The sequence below is a fragment of the Tupaia chinensis genome, unplaced genomic scaffold, assembly GCF_000334495.1.
Source record: "Tupaia chinensis unplaced genomic scaffold, TupChi_1.0 Scaffold000117_2, whole genome shotgun sequence".
Classification (NCBI taxonomy): Eukaryota; Metazoa; Chordata; class Mammalia; order Scandentia; family Tupaiidae; genus Tupaia; species Tupaia belangeri.
Window position 1 is genome coordinate 2,225,859 of NW_006159583.1, and position 19,175 is coordinate 2,245,033.

Genomic DNA, 19,175 nt, shown 5'->3' on the forward strand with positions numbered 1-19,175 from the left:
TTTTTAATTTTGTTTATTTATTTAGAGACTTTTGCCTTAGGGCACATGTGCTCACTGGAGAGAAAGACAGAGTCAGATACAGTGAGACGGAAAGCAAGAAATCATCTCCCAGAGGGAATGGCCACACGGCAATCCCTTCTCCTTTATTCTCCTCCTGGGATCTTGGGTATACAAGCTCCTGTTATCCTGGCTGACTGAGAGAGAAATGGATAGAATTCTCTAAATCGTGTCAAGGGTGCTGTATCTCTGCATTTCTTTTTCTCTATCTCTCTTACTCATCAAATAAATAAATAAATGTTTTTAAAAATGGCCGAAACTTAAAATTGTAACTGATACAGTTAAAGCTATAGATTCAATAATGGTTAGAACAATATGAGTGAGTCTGAAGTATTATGAAAAAAAATAAGCAAAGGTAGGATCCAAATAAAGGCATAGCAATATTTCTCTTCATGGATTTTACTCTTCTAGGCCAAGAATGAGTTTCATGTAGTTCTGAGATGAGCTATAAGCTCCAAAGAAAAATTAGGCAACAGAGCCTCTTTTTATGAAACAGTCCATTATTTTTATTCTTCCATGTGATAGTTTCTCTTTTTCTTGAAAAACACTTCCCCCAGTTCTCTTAAAAAAAAAAAAAATCCATGTTTAACTTTACAGAACTCCCATAGAATAAATCTGCTCATGTTTATACTCACAAAGTATTCATTTGTATCGAGAGTCTGGGATTCAATATGTAGTTTGAATGTAATTCACTGTACTACCACATGTTCAGTAGTCTGTACTCAGATTTACATTTTAGTTAAAAATGGAAGTTCTAGTCTGCTTTAAAAATAGTTTTAATTCCTCAGTTACTATCACATAACTTTTCTTGGCTTGGATCACTTTCTCACAATGGGAAGGAGAAATTACCTGTATAGGCCTCCAAGTAGAATGACTCTTAGAGGACTAGCTGAGTGGTTTATATCATTCTCATCTATCCTTACTGTCAACATGATGTACCTCCTGTGTGGAGCTTTTGTTCAGACAGCTCAAAAAAGCCAGGAGTACAAGACTGTACGGGGCTTTACCCAAACGGCACTATGATGTCTTGTTCATACTGTTTTACAGGAAAAGAAGGAGGCTGTTGAAAGTGGCAAACGACAAATTGAGAACACTTTAAAAGAAGGCAACGACATACTCAATGAAGCCAACCGTCTGGCAGATGAAATCGACTCAGTCATAAATGTGAGTATTTGATAGAACCCAAAGTTAAAAGACATAATCATGACAGGCTCAAGAAATGGAAACCGATGAGAAATCTCAGTAATATAAGCAATTACTAATATTTTCCTGTGGACATAGATTAATTTTCCCATAATTCTGTTGTGAGTATGCCAACTGATGGGTAATAATTAGAATTGTACTTTGCCCTTCCAATTGACATAAACGTTTGTGTTTTTTCCCATTGTGATAAAGGGCTTTTCTTGTTCCTGGGGTAGCTCTTATAATCTGCTTTGGTATTTACATAACATTAGTTAAAAGACAAAGCAAATCTACAAATAGACAAATGGACTGTTAAAATGCAAAATGTAGAGTGATATATGGTAACAGAAATGCAAATAAAAGATCCTAATGACTAGTATTTGTGCATTTACATCTATGAAGTAGCGTTTTTAAAAAGGATGGGTTCTGCTTGGTGTAAATTGGCTTCATAAATTCCCAATCTCTTTCATTTATAACAGCTTTTCTTATTCTCTAGTCTCTTTTTCCTATGTCAGTAAATATGAAATCTAATCTTTCAAAAACTAAGCATGTATAATTATGTTTCAGAAAAGTTAGTAAATGAAAGGAGGCTAGGATGCACTTGCTTAAAGTGCTCTCTCTTCTCCACATATCAGTATGTTGAAGACATTGAAACTAAATTGCCTATGATGTCTGAGGAGCTTAAAGATAAAATAGATGACCTCTCTCAAGAAATAAAGGACAGGAAGCTGGCCGAGATGGTGTCCCAGGCTGAGAGCCACGCCGCTCAGCTGAATGACTCATCTGCTGTCCTTGATGGGTACGTCATTTGTTGTTGAAAATGTCTATGTATCTAGACACTTGTCCAAAAGTTTTGACCAGTAGAAATGGTAGATAATTACTTTCAAATCCTGATTACACACTAGCTATATGGCCTTTTTGTGGAAGAGCCTAATTAGGAAGGTCTGGACAAAGCACTCCTGGAGTAGCATCAAAAGTCTGAGTTAAAAGTGGATGCAAATATGGCTTAGTAGGAAGTGAACATAGCTCTAAGCTACACTTAGAAAAATCCTTTTCTGTTCTATATTAGAAAGCACAGCAGTCCCTTATTAGCATTTTAAATAACAATATATAAACACATATTCTGCTTCAAAATTCAGTTTTATATTTCTAATGGAATTAAAACAAGTTATTGTTAAAAAAGGGGACTTTTGAAAATGTAGCCCTCTAGTGTACGAATCTTTTCTCTCTCTGTCAAACTCCAGGGAAACAATACATACTTTCCTGTGAAATTACAGCTCACACTAACTGAGATTATTACATGGGCCAGAGGTGGGAAAACCAGGAAGGAAGGGTATGCTTGACTTGGAAACAGTCTGGGTATAAGCGATATTCTTCCCCTACAATTTTGGGGTTGCTATCATTGGTACAGGTGCTATTAGCCCCAAGAACAATTGCCATATACAAGGTATGTTCCTGTACTTAAGCCTGTTGATACAAAGGGAAATATTAATATTTGAAGACCCTGTTCCCTGTACAATTCATTTTATAACAAACTCTCAGCACTTTAGAGTGAAGGGTAGGAGATAGAATAGGAAGCCAGTGGTCAGCAGATCGAGCTTCCAAGTCCTTGATTAGGAATATGTCAGTTATGTGCCCTGAAGCAAGCCATGAAGCCTTCTGAGATTCATTTATCCTCCTGTAGGATATGCACCTACCCCGAGGAATTCTATGAAATTCATTCCAATAATGTGGTACAAGTGCTCTGAAGCCTGGAACACACTTCACAAATAAGGCGAAGGATTGTCCCATTGCACTTTTCTGGTGCATGTTATTGCAGGAGTTTTTGGAGAGTGCCATGTGTATTTAAGATATCTCGGTTGTACTTTGTAGCTGAATTATTTAGGAATCTGAGTTCAAGTTGAAAACTAAAACACAATGTAACAGAAAGATAACTGTGATTTGTTATTTTCATAATTATATTGGCTAAGATCATTTGGAAACTATATTTGTTGTAGTTAGGCTTTCCTCATTTGAGAACCACTGAATGCCCTGACATTTTTTTTTGGGGGGGGGGTGTCATCCCAACAGAATCCTTGATGAGGCTAAAAATATATCCTTCAATGCGACTGCAGCCTTCAACGCTTACAGCAATATTAAGGACTATATTGATGAGGCTGAGAAAGTTGCCAGAGAAGCCAAAGGTCTTGCACAGGAAGCTACAAGACTGGTAAGAAACAAATAACATTGCATACTAAGAACGGAGGTCAAGTTTTTTGAATAAGTAGCTAAATTTTTTAATTTAAGGGAGCTATGGAAAATTTTAGTAAATGAGAATATTTACTTTGAAGTGTTTTTGAAGGAGGCCTCTTTCAAATAAATCTTCACTATTCTATTACCATAGAACTCTTTTCCCAGTCACCCACCACTTCCCACCATCACAGACTTGAAATGATCACAGACGCAGAACAGGTTTGTACCACGATTCTAAATGCAGGCAAACAGAACACATTGGATGTGTAAATTTATCACCATTATTTCCAAAGTCATCCTACAACAAAAGTGCTTGGAAATTAATACTATTTCTGATAGTCCCACAAAAGTTGGTCATACTTGAAGTTTAAAGATTAAGTGCACATTTTATAAAACACATCAGACGATGTCATTCTTACTACTGTATTGAAAGCCCTTAATCTTTTACTGTGATCATTGTTCAAAATTTATTTGAAATCAATATTTTAGAGTTTGGGGGTTCCAAGTTACATCACATTACTGAGTGTCTTGGATAGTGCCAATCTTCATCCTTATATATAAAGCAACTTTTAGTGAATAAGTTTTGTGATAAACCAAGGTAATACTGTTTTAGGTCAAAAACAAATGACAGGAAGCAGATTGTGTGTTAAAGTGTTCAGAACAGTCATTTACTCATTTGCTTCACACAGAATCTCCTAAATACATCAGAATTTGGGATGGAGGAAAACTGGACATCTACCTGTGAATAAAATATTCATACATAATGATGTTAAAGAAAGAGATCAAGGGACCAGCAGATGGTGTAATGGTTACATTGCTGGACTCCCATAGAGTTGACCACTGTTCAGGTCCCAATTCATGCCAGGAGAGTGTCCGTGTTTGCCCAAAATCCTGACAGGAGAATGGAGGAGAAGGGATTGCAGTCTGGCCATCCCTCTCGTGGAGTGATTTCTCACTTTCTGTCTCTCTGTCTTTCTCATTATCTCCAGAAAGCGCACACACCTTATAGCAGAAAATCTCTCTAAAAAACCAATAATAATAAAAAAGATCAATATTTTCTTTGTTTTGAATTGGGCAAACATTTTTTTTAAAACCCAGAGATATTAGAGATACTTACCATTCTCTTAAGGAGGTTAGTTTGTGTCATATTAGAAATATCACACTCTCTGAGCCATTATTACTACTTTTGGTTTCTCTGAAATGAGCTCTCCTAATGCCATATGTTCTGAGTGGTTCTTATTCATGATAGCTGCATGATCACTGCAGACAATTTCATATGCTCAGTTATCCCTTCAAAATAATCTATTTTTCAAATCAAATCTGAAGGGTTTTTTTTGTTTGTTTGTTTGTTTGTTTGTTTTTGGAGAGGTTTTTGCTCTAGGGCGCATGAGCTCGCAAGAGAGATAGAGACAGAAAGTGAGAAATCACACCCCCCCCCCCGGGGGAGGATGGCCATGCCACAATCCCTTCTCCTCCATTCTCCTCTCAGGGTCTTGGGCATGCACACACATGCGCTTGGTGTGAGTTTAAGCCACCAGGTCCGGGACTTGAACCGCGGTCAACTACATGGGAGTCCAGCAACATAGTCGTTAGACTAACTGCTGGTCCCTCAAATCTGAAGTTTTTAACCCATCTTCTTAGAAATCATTTTCTATTTCAAAGACCCTAATTTTGGGTTGGCCACTTTCATCTAACTCATTTTATTAAATGGCCATTTTTAACATCCAGCACAGTACCTGGCAAATAGTAGGCATTCATAAATGAATAAATGAATTTTATTATAATTGATGCCTTTCATACCTACTTACAACCTTTCATACCAATAAAAATCTTGGTCTTATCTTTGCTTTTTCAGTTGTTTTCCCAATTTAAAATTTATTCAAAGTCAGTTATGAACTTGAGTTTATATAAATCATGAATGATCCAGAGTTGAAAATGGGTCCATGGTTGCCTGGTTGCATGATTGTTAAACATTTTATACTAATAGCTATGTCTGAAATTGTCATCTCATGTTTTATACTCTAGTGTAGAATTCATTTTAAATTACACCCAAAGTATTACATAGGTGGCTTATGCCACGACTTATTTATTGCTGTAGACAAAATAGCTGGAATTATAAATGGTCATTATGTCAATATTTTCTGGTGTTAGATAAATTACAGCATAGATTATGCCATACTACTTTTAAAAACATTATTAGGGGACTGGCAGGTGGAGTGGTGACTAAGGTGCTGGATTCTCACATGTCCAGCCATGGTTCATATCCTGCACCTGATGGCTTGTTTTCAGTTTCTCTCTCTCTCTCTCTCTCTTAGGAGGGCACACATGACCTACAGCAAATTAGTAATAATAATAATAATAATTCTTAAATTTTTAAAATTTAGGTAAAATTTAAGTTAGAGTAATGGCTATGTCACTGAACTCCAAAGTAGCTGACTGCAGTTTGAGTTCTGGACCCAGTGGCTTAAACTCACGCTGGGCACATGTGCATGCGTGCCCAAGATCCTGAGAGGAGAATGGAGGAGAAGGGATTGCGGTGTGGCCATACTCCTTGCAGGGCGATTTCTCACTTTCTATCTCTCTGTCTCTCCCTGTCTTTCTGGCGAGTGTGCGTGCCCTATAGCAAAAACCTCTCCCAAAAAAAAAAAAAAATTACTACTCAAACCAGTCTCCTGAAATTTTACCCCATGTTTATCCTAGTAGTTTTACAGTTTCAAATCTTACATTTGTCTTTAATCTATTTTTAATTAGTTTGTGTATAGGTATAAAATAAGGGTTTAATTTTTTTTCTTTTACATTTGGATATCCAGTTATCTTAACACCAGTTACTGAAAAGACTGTCCCTTCCCCAGTGTGTTTTCTTGGCATCTTTGTCAAAAATCAATTGAATTTGAATGTGTGGATGTATTTCTGGGCTCTTTACACCATTAATCTTGCAATAGAATGATTAAAAATTAGTGCACTTCAAATGAGTGTTTGTTTAGAAATATAGAAATATTCTCTCTTCAGTGTGTCATATTTAAATTCACTTTTTGTAATTGGCTGACAGAAAATAAAGAATATACATGCAGTATGATTTTGAGTTATTTTCTACTTAGAAAACTGTGAAAATATTAGAAAAGTACCTATTGCATACCAAAGGTTCAATATCGTGTCAACCAAGTGGTAAACTTTAACTCACATATTCCTTATAATTTACTCTCTCAACCATTACATAAAAGTCATTCAAACAGTAATTTTGACTTTTTATTAATATCTATAATTATTGGAATTTACATTTTATACCAGTGTAGTGTTAATGGGAAAATAACACAATATCATAAATTGATATTATATTTGAATCTGTCCCCAAGATGTGAACATTTTTTATTCTTCATTGACAGTTCAGCAATGTATCTGAGAACTAAGCAATTCACACAACAGTGAATAGGAAAAAGTGAATTAGAATCTAACTTGCATAGAAAACATTAGATGTATGTGAAAAAGTGTTCATTATGCATCCCTTAGTGATTTCTTTATACATAATACACTCATTTGAGTCAATAATTTAAAAACAATCTATTAAAAACAGATAGGCAAATTTATATTTTATGAGCCAATATTAGATATATTTAAAAATTTAGATCATAAAATGATTTTTAAAAAATTGGACCAGTTTCATGATGCAGTGAGAATGTACTACTCAAGGAGCCAGATTCCAAATGGTGATGACAGTTTGCATCTCTGATCTTATCAGTCTGAAAAGCACCAGGCACAGATGTGAGTGCCCCAAGTCGTATGGTCTGAAGGACTGGAATAAGGCAATTGCAGAGTAGTCCAGTATGTGTGAAGGGTACTTCTCTTTTTCTTTCTTTCTCTCTTTCTTCCTCTCAGTTTTATATGCATGCACATGTACTCTTTCATGAATAAAGGAAAAATTCTTTAACTAAAAGCCTGTGTTATCAGAAATAGAGAAAATTTGGGGGATGTTGCTATAATGCCATGTAAGTATGAATTAATATTTGTCAAGACAGCAATGTTCTCCGTACCATTCTACTATTTTCAGTATTCTTGGGATTTCTACCCACAGAGGAAATAAAGAAGTGACATTGCCATGTTGACTTTGATTGTGGACACTAACTTAAAAGAACACTCTAAGCCTTCTGAGAATGATGTCATAAAGAAACTTCCTCCATTTATTTTATTCAAAGTCCCTATAGGGAACCAGCAGTTAGCGTAATGGCTATGTCGCTGGACTCCCACGTAGTCGACCACGATTCACGTCCCAGACCTGGTGGCTTAAAACTCACACCGGGTGCATGTGCGTGCATGCCCAAGATCCCGATAGGAGAAGGGATTGCGGTGTGACCATCCCCCCTGGGGGGGGGTGATTTCTCGCTTTCTGTCTCTATGTCTCTCTCTGTCTGGCGAGCGCAAAATTTTTCCCTTTTTTTCTCTGTCTCTTTCTGCTAGCAAAAACCTCTTAAAAAAAAAAAAAAAAAAAAAAGTCCTTATAGTACCTACAAATCCTGTAACTAATGTCTAACTCTTGGCCAGTCCCTGCCTCATTGCAGAAAGCTAGCAGCCTGCAATAATGACTGTCATGCTGTAATTGGGGAAAATCAATTCTTACTTGTTTATACATTTTTAAATCTTTGATTGTCTTTCTTAGAATACCCATCATACTAAAACTGTACAGTCACAAATTCCAAACTCTTATGAGCAAGTATGGAGTTTTCATATTTCATCTCTAAACCTCTCTTGTGTGTTCAGTTGCTTTGAGTCTTTCACAGAGACTTATCTAATCCCTCTACCATTCTGGGATATACTGTGCAATGCCAGGAATTTATAGCCTTTCAACAGATTTCTGTCAAGCCATTCCTCTGGTTTTCTTTACTTATTTTTTGATTCACTATTTCATTTTAATATCCTGTTGTAGTTAAAGATATATAAGTTATATTAAAATACCTTTAAAGTTGATGCACAGTGATTTCTACATTTAAAATTGTGTGTGACTTTTTTCAACTTATTACAAAATCAGTTTACATCTATTTTGGAAATACTGACAAACAAGTGGGCCAAAATTTTAAAATGTGCATAATACCACTAACCACAAATAATTACTTTTATAGTATTGTTTAATATATGCCCATACATTTTCTTATGCAAATAGTTTTTGCACAAATGGGCGACTTGTAATTTGTAATTGTTTTATAATTTAATAAATCAACTCAAATCACATACACATTGTTTAGAATATGTTCTTTAAAAATCACATCCTTTAAAAAGTATATAGCACTAGATTACACTATTTGTTTTAATAATTTACTTGTTACCATAAAAATGTTATTCAATTAACAGTATTTTAATACATCAGAATATAAATTTCTTCTTATTTATGCTTCACATAAAAACATTGAAGCTAATCTCCAACCCTTACGTATATCCCTGCACATTTTGAACTTTCTTGTTTTCTTTTCTGCACTTTCTTTTCTATTTATACAATCTCACTGTGTTGCCTAAACTAGCCTCCAGTTTATGATCCTTCTGCTTCAGTCTCCTGAGCAACTGGGATTGCAGGTGGACACCACCATGCCAGGCATTTATGATGGTGCAGGGATCAAAGCTGGGCCTCCCATGTGGTTTCAGCCCATGGAGCAACAGCGCTGACAAACGTGTGCTACAACACAGCTTTGAGCACTTTTCCTTATTGAAAAGATTTTAAATTTATAATCATCTAAGTTACACATCAAACGTTGTATAAATGTCTAAGACTTGTCTTCTAAAATAAATTATTTCAAAAAGAGAGTAATGAAATAGGTCATAAACTATACTGCAGAATTTTCAGTTACTATTTCCTTTAAATAATAAATAAATGAAACAAATATTCTGCATCTCTCCTTAGAACCAATTCTTTCAATGAATTCAGAGTATTTGTCTTTTCCTTTTTTAAAAGGTTTTTGCTGTGGGGCATGTGCACTTGCTGTAGAGACAGAGAGACAGAGAACAAAAAATCACCTTGCAAGGGAGGATAGCCATGCCTCAATCCCTTCTCCTCTCTACCCCTCTCAGGATTTGGGGCACATATGCACACATGCCTGGCATGAGTTTCAAGCCACCATCTGCGACTCAAACCATGGTCAGCAACATGGGAGTCCAGAGCTTTAACCACTAGGTCACTTGCTGGTCCCCAGAAAATTTTTTGTTAATAAAGTTATTTGAGGAACACTCATAAAAGTAACAAAACTATAATTATAGAAAGCAGCATAGACAGCAATTTTTAAACTTGTTTGTTAGAAAATAAAATACTAGGGTGCAGGTTTACCTACCCAATAAATTCTAACTCAACTTCAGGGCTCACCTCCTTATCGTCCTCCTGTTACACAGCCTCTTCTGGCAGCCAAACACTTAAGTGTTTCTGTGCCGAATTAAGGCAATCATTGTTTTTCTTCATGAGTGATTTTTGTTTGTTTGTCTCTCCACTACACTCCAGTTTCATTAGGAAAAGCATTGTCTTTCTATTTTGGATACTCAGAGCTTTGTGATGCCTGAGTCATCTAAAGAACTTTTGTTGTAGAAATCAATCAATTTATTTATCTATTAATTAATGACATTAAGTTTTAACAAGTTACTATGAATATTTAACAAATAGTTGGAAGAAAGCTCTTATTAAAATGCAATTAAGTTCAAGCCCTCTGTTAAATCTTCATAGACCCTTTATTCTATTTTAATGACATCTCAAATTATCTCACATTTTTTTGTAAATAATTATTAGCTACTAAAAACATAGCAAATTACATATAGCAGATTCTATTTTATATTGTATAATAAAGAATTTAGATGACTACCTATGTATGCATATATATAAACACATATTCAGAGAGAGTATTAAAGAAATTATTATTTATAAAAATACAATCCCTAAAACATAAGAAAAAAAAAAACCTTACGAATTCTAAGAATCTCATTTATATTTCACATATGCTGTAGACACAGCTCAGAAACTCAGATGTGATGCTATGAATATGTATGAAGTGTAATTAGCTTGGAAAATGCTGCTTCATCACCTGTCCTGATATTTCTTGATGTGCTTCAGTAACTTACTAAGCAGTGCTGGAAAAGGGTCTCTCCAAATTCCAGTGAATTGAAACAGTTCTGTTCATCCATAACACGTTAGTGTTTTCCATTCCCTTATCATATGAACAGCCTGTTTTTCAAACCCAGATTGTTTAGCAGACTGCTTCTAACTGACAGTTGTGTACCATCAGCTCTTTACTTTAATATTCTGGAGAGATTCTTGAAACACTAAAACCTGTTTTATTTCTTCACATTTCTTAAATCCAAACCTCTCCATCCCACAGCCCTTGCCTGAGGTTATGCCTCTTCTCTATCACCAGTGCTATTACAACAACTAGCTGATGGCTCTTTTCCTCTCACACAGCTGCCTGGTTCATCTTCCTGAAGCACAGGTCTGCTCATACTTTCTCACTCGGAAACTTGTAAAATTGCTCATGCCCAGTTTCCTTAATCTGGCATTCAAATTTTCCAAAATTTGTCTCCATCCTACCTAATAACCTTACTTTTCTACACTCTCCTTCACAAAGCCTGCAGTCTATGGAATTGACATAGGTGTTCTCCCATCCACACATCAAAATTCTCTGCCTTCCTGCATTTCCTTGCCCTGTTTCTGCTGTATCTCCTTCATTTCTGCATATATTACCCATTTCCTTATTTCTAGGCAAGGCGTGGTAGACTAAAATCTGAGACGAAATCATTGACTAACTGAAAAGCAGAAAAGACAAGATGCCTGGAAGCAAAAATTAGGCAAAATTCTGAAATGCAAGATGAAAAATTAGCATCCAGGAAGTGTGTCAGCTGCTCAGGGCTCGGTCATGTTGCTGGATGAAGGTGTAGTAGCCCAGTGGAAGATCAGTAAGTTGGCAATCATTCAGCCAGACTAAAAAGAAAAAAAAATAAGAAAGGTCCCCAATCACCAATATCAGATATAAAATAACTAGTGTCTTAATTAAAGAATTGAACAAAAGATTTAAATAGATACATCACTAAGTAAGATGACAAAAAAAAAAAAACACATGAAAAAATGCTCAGCATTATTAGTCAACAAGAAAATAAAATTAAAACCAAAACGATGTACACACAAATTAGAATGTTCAGAATGTCAAAAATTAAATAAGACTGACTATACCAAGTATTGACAAGGATGTGGACAAGTGAAACTCCCAAACACTGCTGGTGATGATTTAAATAGTACAAATAATTTTAAAATCAGTACAAATAGTTTGATAATTTTTTTTTTTTTGGAGAGGTTTTTTGCTATAGGGAGCATGCACTCACCAGACAGAGAGAGACAGAGACACAGAAAGCGAGAAATCACCCCCCAGGGGGGATGGCCACGCCGCAGTCCCTTCTCCTCCATTCTCCACTCGGGATCTTGGGCACACACGCACATGTGCCCAGCGTGAGTTTAAGCCACCAGGTCCAGGACTCGAACCGCGGTTGACTATGTGGGAGTCCAGCGACAAAGCTATTACGCTAACTGCTGGTCCCAGTTTTATAATTTTTAAAAAGGTTATGTGTATGCCTAGTGTAAGATCTAGCCATTCTATTTCTAGGTATACACTACTAGAAAACTGAAGGCATATGTTCCTACGAAAATTTGCACACAAATGTTCATAGAAATACTGTTTAGAATAGCCAAAGATAAAAACAAAGGATTACAGAGAAATGGTGGATATGTTCTCTACCTTGATTGCATTAGTGGTCTCCCAGATGTGTACATGGCAAAACTTAAGAAACTGTAAATTTTAAATATGTGCATTTTTTTTGCTACCAGTCTATTCATACTATAGTAAAGCTGTTGAAGAATATTAGAAAGCAGAAAGAGCTAATATTGGCCATAATTCTTCAACAATTTTCACTGCTCAGATTTTAGCCTCTTTTGGTGTTTTTCATCCTTCTCCCTTTTTTCTCTCTCACCTTTTTTCTTTAATATTCTTACATACAACAAATCAACTCTGTCCCTCCTTCAACCCCATACCTCAGTTTGCACATCCAAGGTTAGTTTTGAAATCTTATTTTTTTAAATGCTTGGCAAATTATGTTCTTATAAAATGGCATTTGCAGCTTGAAGCTCTAAGGAAAGATGTTTTGTGTTACTGTTTTTTTCTTTTTTTTGATGATTCAGAATCATTACCAAAATTTATTCTACCAGAATAATGTTGGCATCTATTAAGACCTACCTTTCCCCTCCCTTCACATTTTGCCCTCTCCAAATGGAGTAGAACTCATGAATTTTATAAATCCTTCTCTCTAGAAAGTTTTCATTTCTCTTTCCTCACTGTAAAAAAGATTGTCAGCTGTCACTTCTGCTGTTTTTATGTGTCTATATAGAGAATCTTCACACCTTCTTTTTTTAATTTCCTATCTCTAATCTGTTTTGATTCAGAAAACCTGTAACCAAGGGAGTGAAAATGATGTGTAAATTTGTACAAATATAGAGCCTGAATAAGGCTTACTTTCTTTGAGTTAAGTAAGTCATTGGATTTGTGCCATTAAATTTGACACTTACTTTTTTCTCCTAAGATAAAGGACACATATGATTCATTGTATCTACTTCTCAAGAGAAATTGTAGGACTAAGAATTCCTGTGTTCCCATTGGAAGACACTGCCAATTTTCCACAGGATAAATTGTCAAGGTTATCTTTTTCAAGATCTAAGAGCATTGTCCCTTTTAAAATTTATGTGGATGTTCCCAATATGTTTTTATGTAGATATCACAGTATTCTATAATCAAACTGTTCTGTGAACAATAGGTTATTTAAATGAAAGCTATTGGAATAACACATTAGAAGACATTTGACCACATAAATACCAAGTTCTGTAATAAATGTGCCTTAATAACATTATTTTATCAGTCACATTATGAAAGCATTATACTGAAAAACATTACAGAACTTGGTATTTATGTCTGGGATAACATGAGCTCAAATTTCTATTAAACAGTAAGTATTTAGTATTCTCTAACCTTCCTTGCACCATAAACTACTTTTCCAATTTAAGATTAACACATGAGATTCTATTTGATTTATCTCTTGGTATGCATGTGTTTTGTAATGATTACTGAGGAAAAAAAAAACACTATTAAAATGGTTAACTAGTCAAGTTAAACAATCCTTTTAAAATTCTATTATCTTTGTGTCACCTCTTTTAATCTTAGCCTCAACTAGTACATCTTTGCTAGGGGATAATTGTGGCTCAGAGACTGTCATTTAGAAGACTTTGTTTTGCCATGGTACGCTGAGATTTATTTTTTAAAAAAAGCAGGGTCCTTTTTCTTTTCCATACCTTGAAGATACAGGACATGCAGCCCCTTCACCCCATGACTAGAGTAAAATGTGCTTAGTGATAAAGTCAGTGAATGTTTTTACTTTTTAATTTGCTTGACTCTTGTAGCACATGAAAACACTGGTTTTCCAATGCTGTCAACCATTATATGCATTGAGTCACTTCTGTATCTCTTAATTTTTAGTATCATGCTCTTTTTTTGAGAGAGAGCTTTTTGTTATAGGGCGCATGCATTCGCCAGAAAGACAGAGAGAGACAGAGAGACAGAAAGCAAGAAATCACCCCTCAGGAAGGATGGCCACACCGCAATCCCTTCCCCTTCATTCTTCTCTCAGGATCTTGGGCATGCACGCACACATGTCTGGCATGAGATTAAGCCACTGGATCCAGGACTTGAACCACAGTTGACTACATGGGGGTCCAGTGACATAGCCATTACTCCGACTGTTGGTCCTCATATCATGCTCTCTTGGCTTCTCCTTTCCCTCAGTCACCTTGCCAGCTCCATTTTCTCTACCTAATCCTTCAATGTTGAGGTTATTAGTGATGCCTTTATGGATCTTCTCATCTCCCAATGAACAATATCCTCGTTTTACCAAATATGTGCTGATTAATTATAATTCTCAATCTAGACACCAGAACTGTTACCTGAAAGTAAACTCTATTACCGAATGCCTTCTAGATGTTCTATTCCATTATTCTTTGTTTTTGGGTCCGTGACACTTCTTTTTTTTTTTGTCCACAGGCAACTGGTCCTGAGGGCTTATTAAAGGAAAATGCCAAAGGATCTCTTCAGAAAAGCTTTGGGGTGCTTAATGAAGCCAAGAAGTTAGCAAATGATGTAAAAGGTTAGTGCGACTACTGTTTAAAATTGCATTTAAGTAAAAAGATAATCTATCACACTATTGAAGAATATAATTGTTTCAAAATGGATCATCTGGATTTAATGCAAATTAACATCCTCACCAATTTCACAATATTTTGTCTGCATTTTGCCTGTTTAATATATAATATTTTAAACCTAATTTTTATACCAACACTTCGCCTATATATGAAGAATAGTAACTTGTAATATGATAAGTTTTTGAAATTTTGAGAACACCCAATTCTACCTTGTTTCTGCTTCAGAAATGAAAGTCACAAAGGATGAGTCAGGCAGATGCAGCATATGTCTTTAGAAAAAAATTTGTTTAGAGTTTTTTGCTATATGGCATGTACATGCACCAGAGAGACAGAAAGCAAGAATTTATCACCCAAGGAGGATGGCCATGCCACAATCCTTTCTCCTCCAGTCACCTCTCAGAATTTTGGTCATGCACTCACATGGGCCCAGCATGAGTTTTAAGCTGCTGGTTCCAGGACTTGAACCACAGTCAACTACATGGGAGACTGGCAACATAACCATTATGCCATCTGCTGGTCCCATAAGAAATTTAAATTTTATTAGTGGATCACATTTTCTGAAAGCATTTTATATATATTTTATTCCTAATTCAGGGACATAATTTATGTACTCTGTGTAAAGAGTGTATTACTAAACATGACTCTTTCAATATATACTTTTTTAAAATTCAAGTATCATGGGGCCAGCAGTTGGCATAGTGGTTAAGACACTGGACTCCCATATGGCCTACTGCAGTTCAAGTCCCAGATCAAGCAGCTTGGAAGTCACACTGGATGTGTTTGTGTGTGTATATGCCCAAATCATGAGAGGAGAATGGAGCAAAAGAGATTGCAGCATGGCCATCTCTCCTGCGGAGGGCGGGGGGTGATTTCTTGTTTTCTCTCTCTTTCAGTCTTTCCAGTGAGTACATGCACCCTGTAGCAAAACTCTCTCAAGAAAAAAGAAAGATAGAAATTTAAGTATCTTTTGTTTCTCATTTGAATTGCCTTCTGTTTCTTTTTTGACTGATTCTTCCCTGGGGAGAGATTTCTCTCTCTCTATCTCTCTCTCTCTGTCTCTCTAGTAAGCACATGTGCCCTATAGCAAAAATCCCCTAAATAAAAAAGAAAGAAATTTAAGTATCTTTTATTTCTCATTTGAATAGTCTTCTGTTTCTTTCTTGACTCATTCTCCACTAGGGGGCGATTTCTCACTTTCTCGCTCGCTCTCTGTCTCTTCATTAAGCACATGTGCCCTATAACAAAAATTCTATAAATAAAAAAAAAAAAGAAAGAAAGAAATGTAAGTATATTTTCTTTCTCATTTGTATTGCCTTCTGTTTCTTTCCGGTTTGTGCCCATCTCCACAACCTACCTAAATACCATGATTTTTTAAACATGCCACCATTCCAAGATTCCATGTTTTCACAGTGTTATTCCACCCCTTGGAAGGCCTCATCCTTGGTCCCTCTTCATCTGTGTTCCACCAGATCTAAATGATTAGCTCATGGGTCATTTCTCCAAAAAACTGATATCCAATCTGAGTCTCATGTTCCCTCTTTGAGTATAGTTTTCTCAAAGACTTGTTAAATCACTACTGTTATCGACTTCATATTTCATCTTCTTGAAGAAAGACGTCAGATCTTTTCAACTTTGTATTTACAGTATATATCATAGAGACTGGCTCAAACTGGAAAACAACTATTTGTTTGTGTCAAACAAACAAACCACCATTGCTTTGTGGTTGTGTATTTTTTTAAAATAAAGAAATGGTATTGGTCTTTACTTGTCTTAGGAAGCAATTGGGTTTTTAAATCAATTGTTATAAATATGTCAATCTTTGGTTTCCAATAGAGGTCGATATGGAATTATAATTTCTGTCTCCATTATAACTGGCACTTTGATAAAAAAAAAAAAAGAAATACTTTGCCTTGGAAGGCCTCATCCTTGGTCCCTCTTCATCTGTGTTCCACCAGATCTAAATGATTAGCTCATGGGTCATTTCTCCAAAAAACTGATATCCAATCTGAGTCTCATGTTCCCTCTTTGAGTATAGTTTTCTCAAAGACTTGTCAAATCACTACTGTTATCGACTTCATATTTCATCTTCTTGAAGAAAGACGTCAGATCTTTTCAACTTTGTATTTACAGTATATATCATAGAGACTGGCTCAAACTGGAAAACAACTATTTGTTTGTGTCAAACAAACAAACCACCATTGCTTTGTGGTTGTGTATTTTTTTAAAATAAAGAAATGGTATTGGTCTTTACTTGTCTTAGGAAGCAATTGGGTTTTTAAATCAATTGTTATAAATATGTCAATCTTTGGTTTCCAATAGAGGTCGATATGGAATTATAATTTCTGTCTCCATTATAAACTGGCACTTTGATAAAAAAAAAAAGAAATACTTTGGACTGTGTATTACAGGTGAAATAAATCTTCTACATACGTAATTGTGCATAGGCGATTGCTTTTACTAACACTCCAAAGACTGACTATAAAAAGCCAAAAACTGTTTTCCTATTGGGAAGTGGGCTCAACACCATTGCTTTGTGGTTATTCCTTTTATCCAATACCCCGGCCCAGGCATGGATCAAGAAGAAGTGGGTGAGATGAGTCCTGTAAATGCAGGATCATTGTCTACAAGGTTTTAATATTTCTCTTTTCATAGATCCTTTTGTTACTCTGATTTTGATTTTTTTAAAACATTGCATTAAAATATTTTTTATCTTGACTACTGAATTTTTTTGGTGCTCCTTTAAATTTAACACCCGAGCCAAGTGCCATACTCACCTCATTTCACTCCTAGCCCTGCCCATATCTCTATTTCCAAAAACACACTGGCATTAGGGGGAAAAGAAATCTAAAGACAGGCATGGTAGAAAGAATTAGGAGACAGAAATGTTCATTAGTTTAAATGTCTTTTTTTGTACTTCAGGTAGTACATTATTTAAAGTCATGAAAACCCACAAACTACTCAAGTAATAATTCCTCCAGAAAACCAAGCCAAGGCTATGACGGAGATGGGAATGTTTTCTTGCTACATTATGACATTCCTCTGATTTGTGGCCAATTACACAGGTTATAAAATGGTTGTTAATCAGGGAAATGCCATATATTACCACTAGGAACTGCTGAAATAGGCCCTACAGAGCAAAACTCTTGACAGCAGCTATTAAAATAGAGATTTAGTCATTTCTCTCTCTGTGGTGCCCGGAGTTAAAAGGAATAAAAATGGTGGGCCAGTATCCCCGCCATATTTCTAATTTGTTGCTTGGTTCAACTCAGTACAACTCCGTTAGTCTGTGAGCTGTAGTCGCGAATGACTTAGTGCAGTTCCCTGCCATTTTTATGCTGTCCTTGCCTTGAGGGAGTCTGAACTTGCCAGGAGCAATTTGTTTTGCTTTTTAATTTTTGAATATATATTTGTTAAAAGTAAATTTGCCCTTGTGCAAGTCTGAGATTTGAAACCAGTCTGCATTGCACTGATTGAATGTCTGCAGGGATAAAAAGCATTTTGTTGATGGATATGCGGCATGGTACAAATTGATGATGGAAAGACTGAGAAGACAAATTAATTCCAGCAGATGAATTAATAGTACTTTACAGATGGACAAGACGTTTAGTCAATGAAATAGCAAGTTGACATTCTCACGATGTGTTCAGGGCAAGGAATAAAGCAGAGGATGGTAGAGCTATTCAGACTAAAAATCTTAAAATACTAAGATTTTAAAATTATGTACATTGTATAAAGTAACTTTTCAGTTTTCAATTTTCTTTAGTTCTTATTGTATGGGTAGTTTTGTCTTTACTCATGATAACTGAGATTATTTAATTAGGAAAAAGTAGATTACATTTCTATAAAAGAGATACCTACATGAAATTTAAAGATCTATTCCAAGCTCAGAAATAATTAATTGGCGTATTGCTTCACACATGGTGCTGCCCTAGCATCAAACACTATTTCAATCATTAATTTTTATCAAGCCAATTCACACTTTCATTCCATACTGTGGTCCTTCAAATTCTCATTCAGTCCAGGCTAGTGTATCAAAAAGTTTCTGAGATCTGAATGTAACAAACTTACAATAACTAATGGATTGATGTCCTATGTTATCATATTTCATATTAGAAAAAAATATTAAATAAAAATGTTATAGTACTGTTAATCCAATGTGTGTACAAGAGTTAAATTTTGACCAAAGCATTACTTCATTAAAGCTATACAACATTTTTTAAGGAGGCTTTTTTTTTTTTTTTAGTTTAGCCATCGGGCATGCACATCTTCAGAGAGAGGGAAAGTGAGAAATCACCCCCACAGGGAGGATGGTCACACTGCAATCCCTTCTCCTCCATTCTCCTCCTGGGATTTGGGGCTCATATGCACACATGCCAGGCAGAAATTCAAGCTAATGGGTCCAGAACTTAAACTAAGATTAGCAATGTGGAAGTCCAGAATCTTGATCACCATGCCA

At 35.6% G+C, this 19,175-nt stretch overlaps 1 protein-coding gene across 1 annotated transcript in view; it reads left to right on the forward strand.

The window, feature by feature from the left end:
* The window catches only part of LAMA2 (laminin subunit alpha 2), a 509,250-nt gene that overhangs the window by 386,912 nt on the left and 103,163 nt on the right, over window positions 1–19,175 (forward strand). The window contains exons 39-42 of the mRNA XM_027770245.1: window positions 1,105–1,221; window positions 1,875–2,038; window positions 3,310–3,448; window positions 14,562–14,664. Coding sequence (XP_027626046.1) covers window positions 1,105–1,221; window positions 1,875–2,038; window positions 3,310–3,448; window positions 14,562–14,664 — 523 coding nt within the window. The remainder of the gene's footprint in view (window positions 1–1,104; window positions 1,222–1,874; window positions 2,039–3,309; window positions 3,449–14,561; window positions 14,665–19,175) is intronic.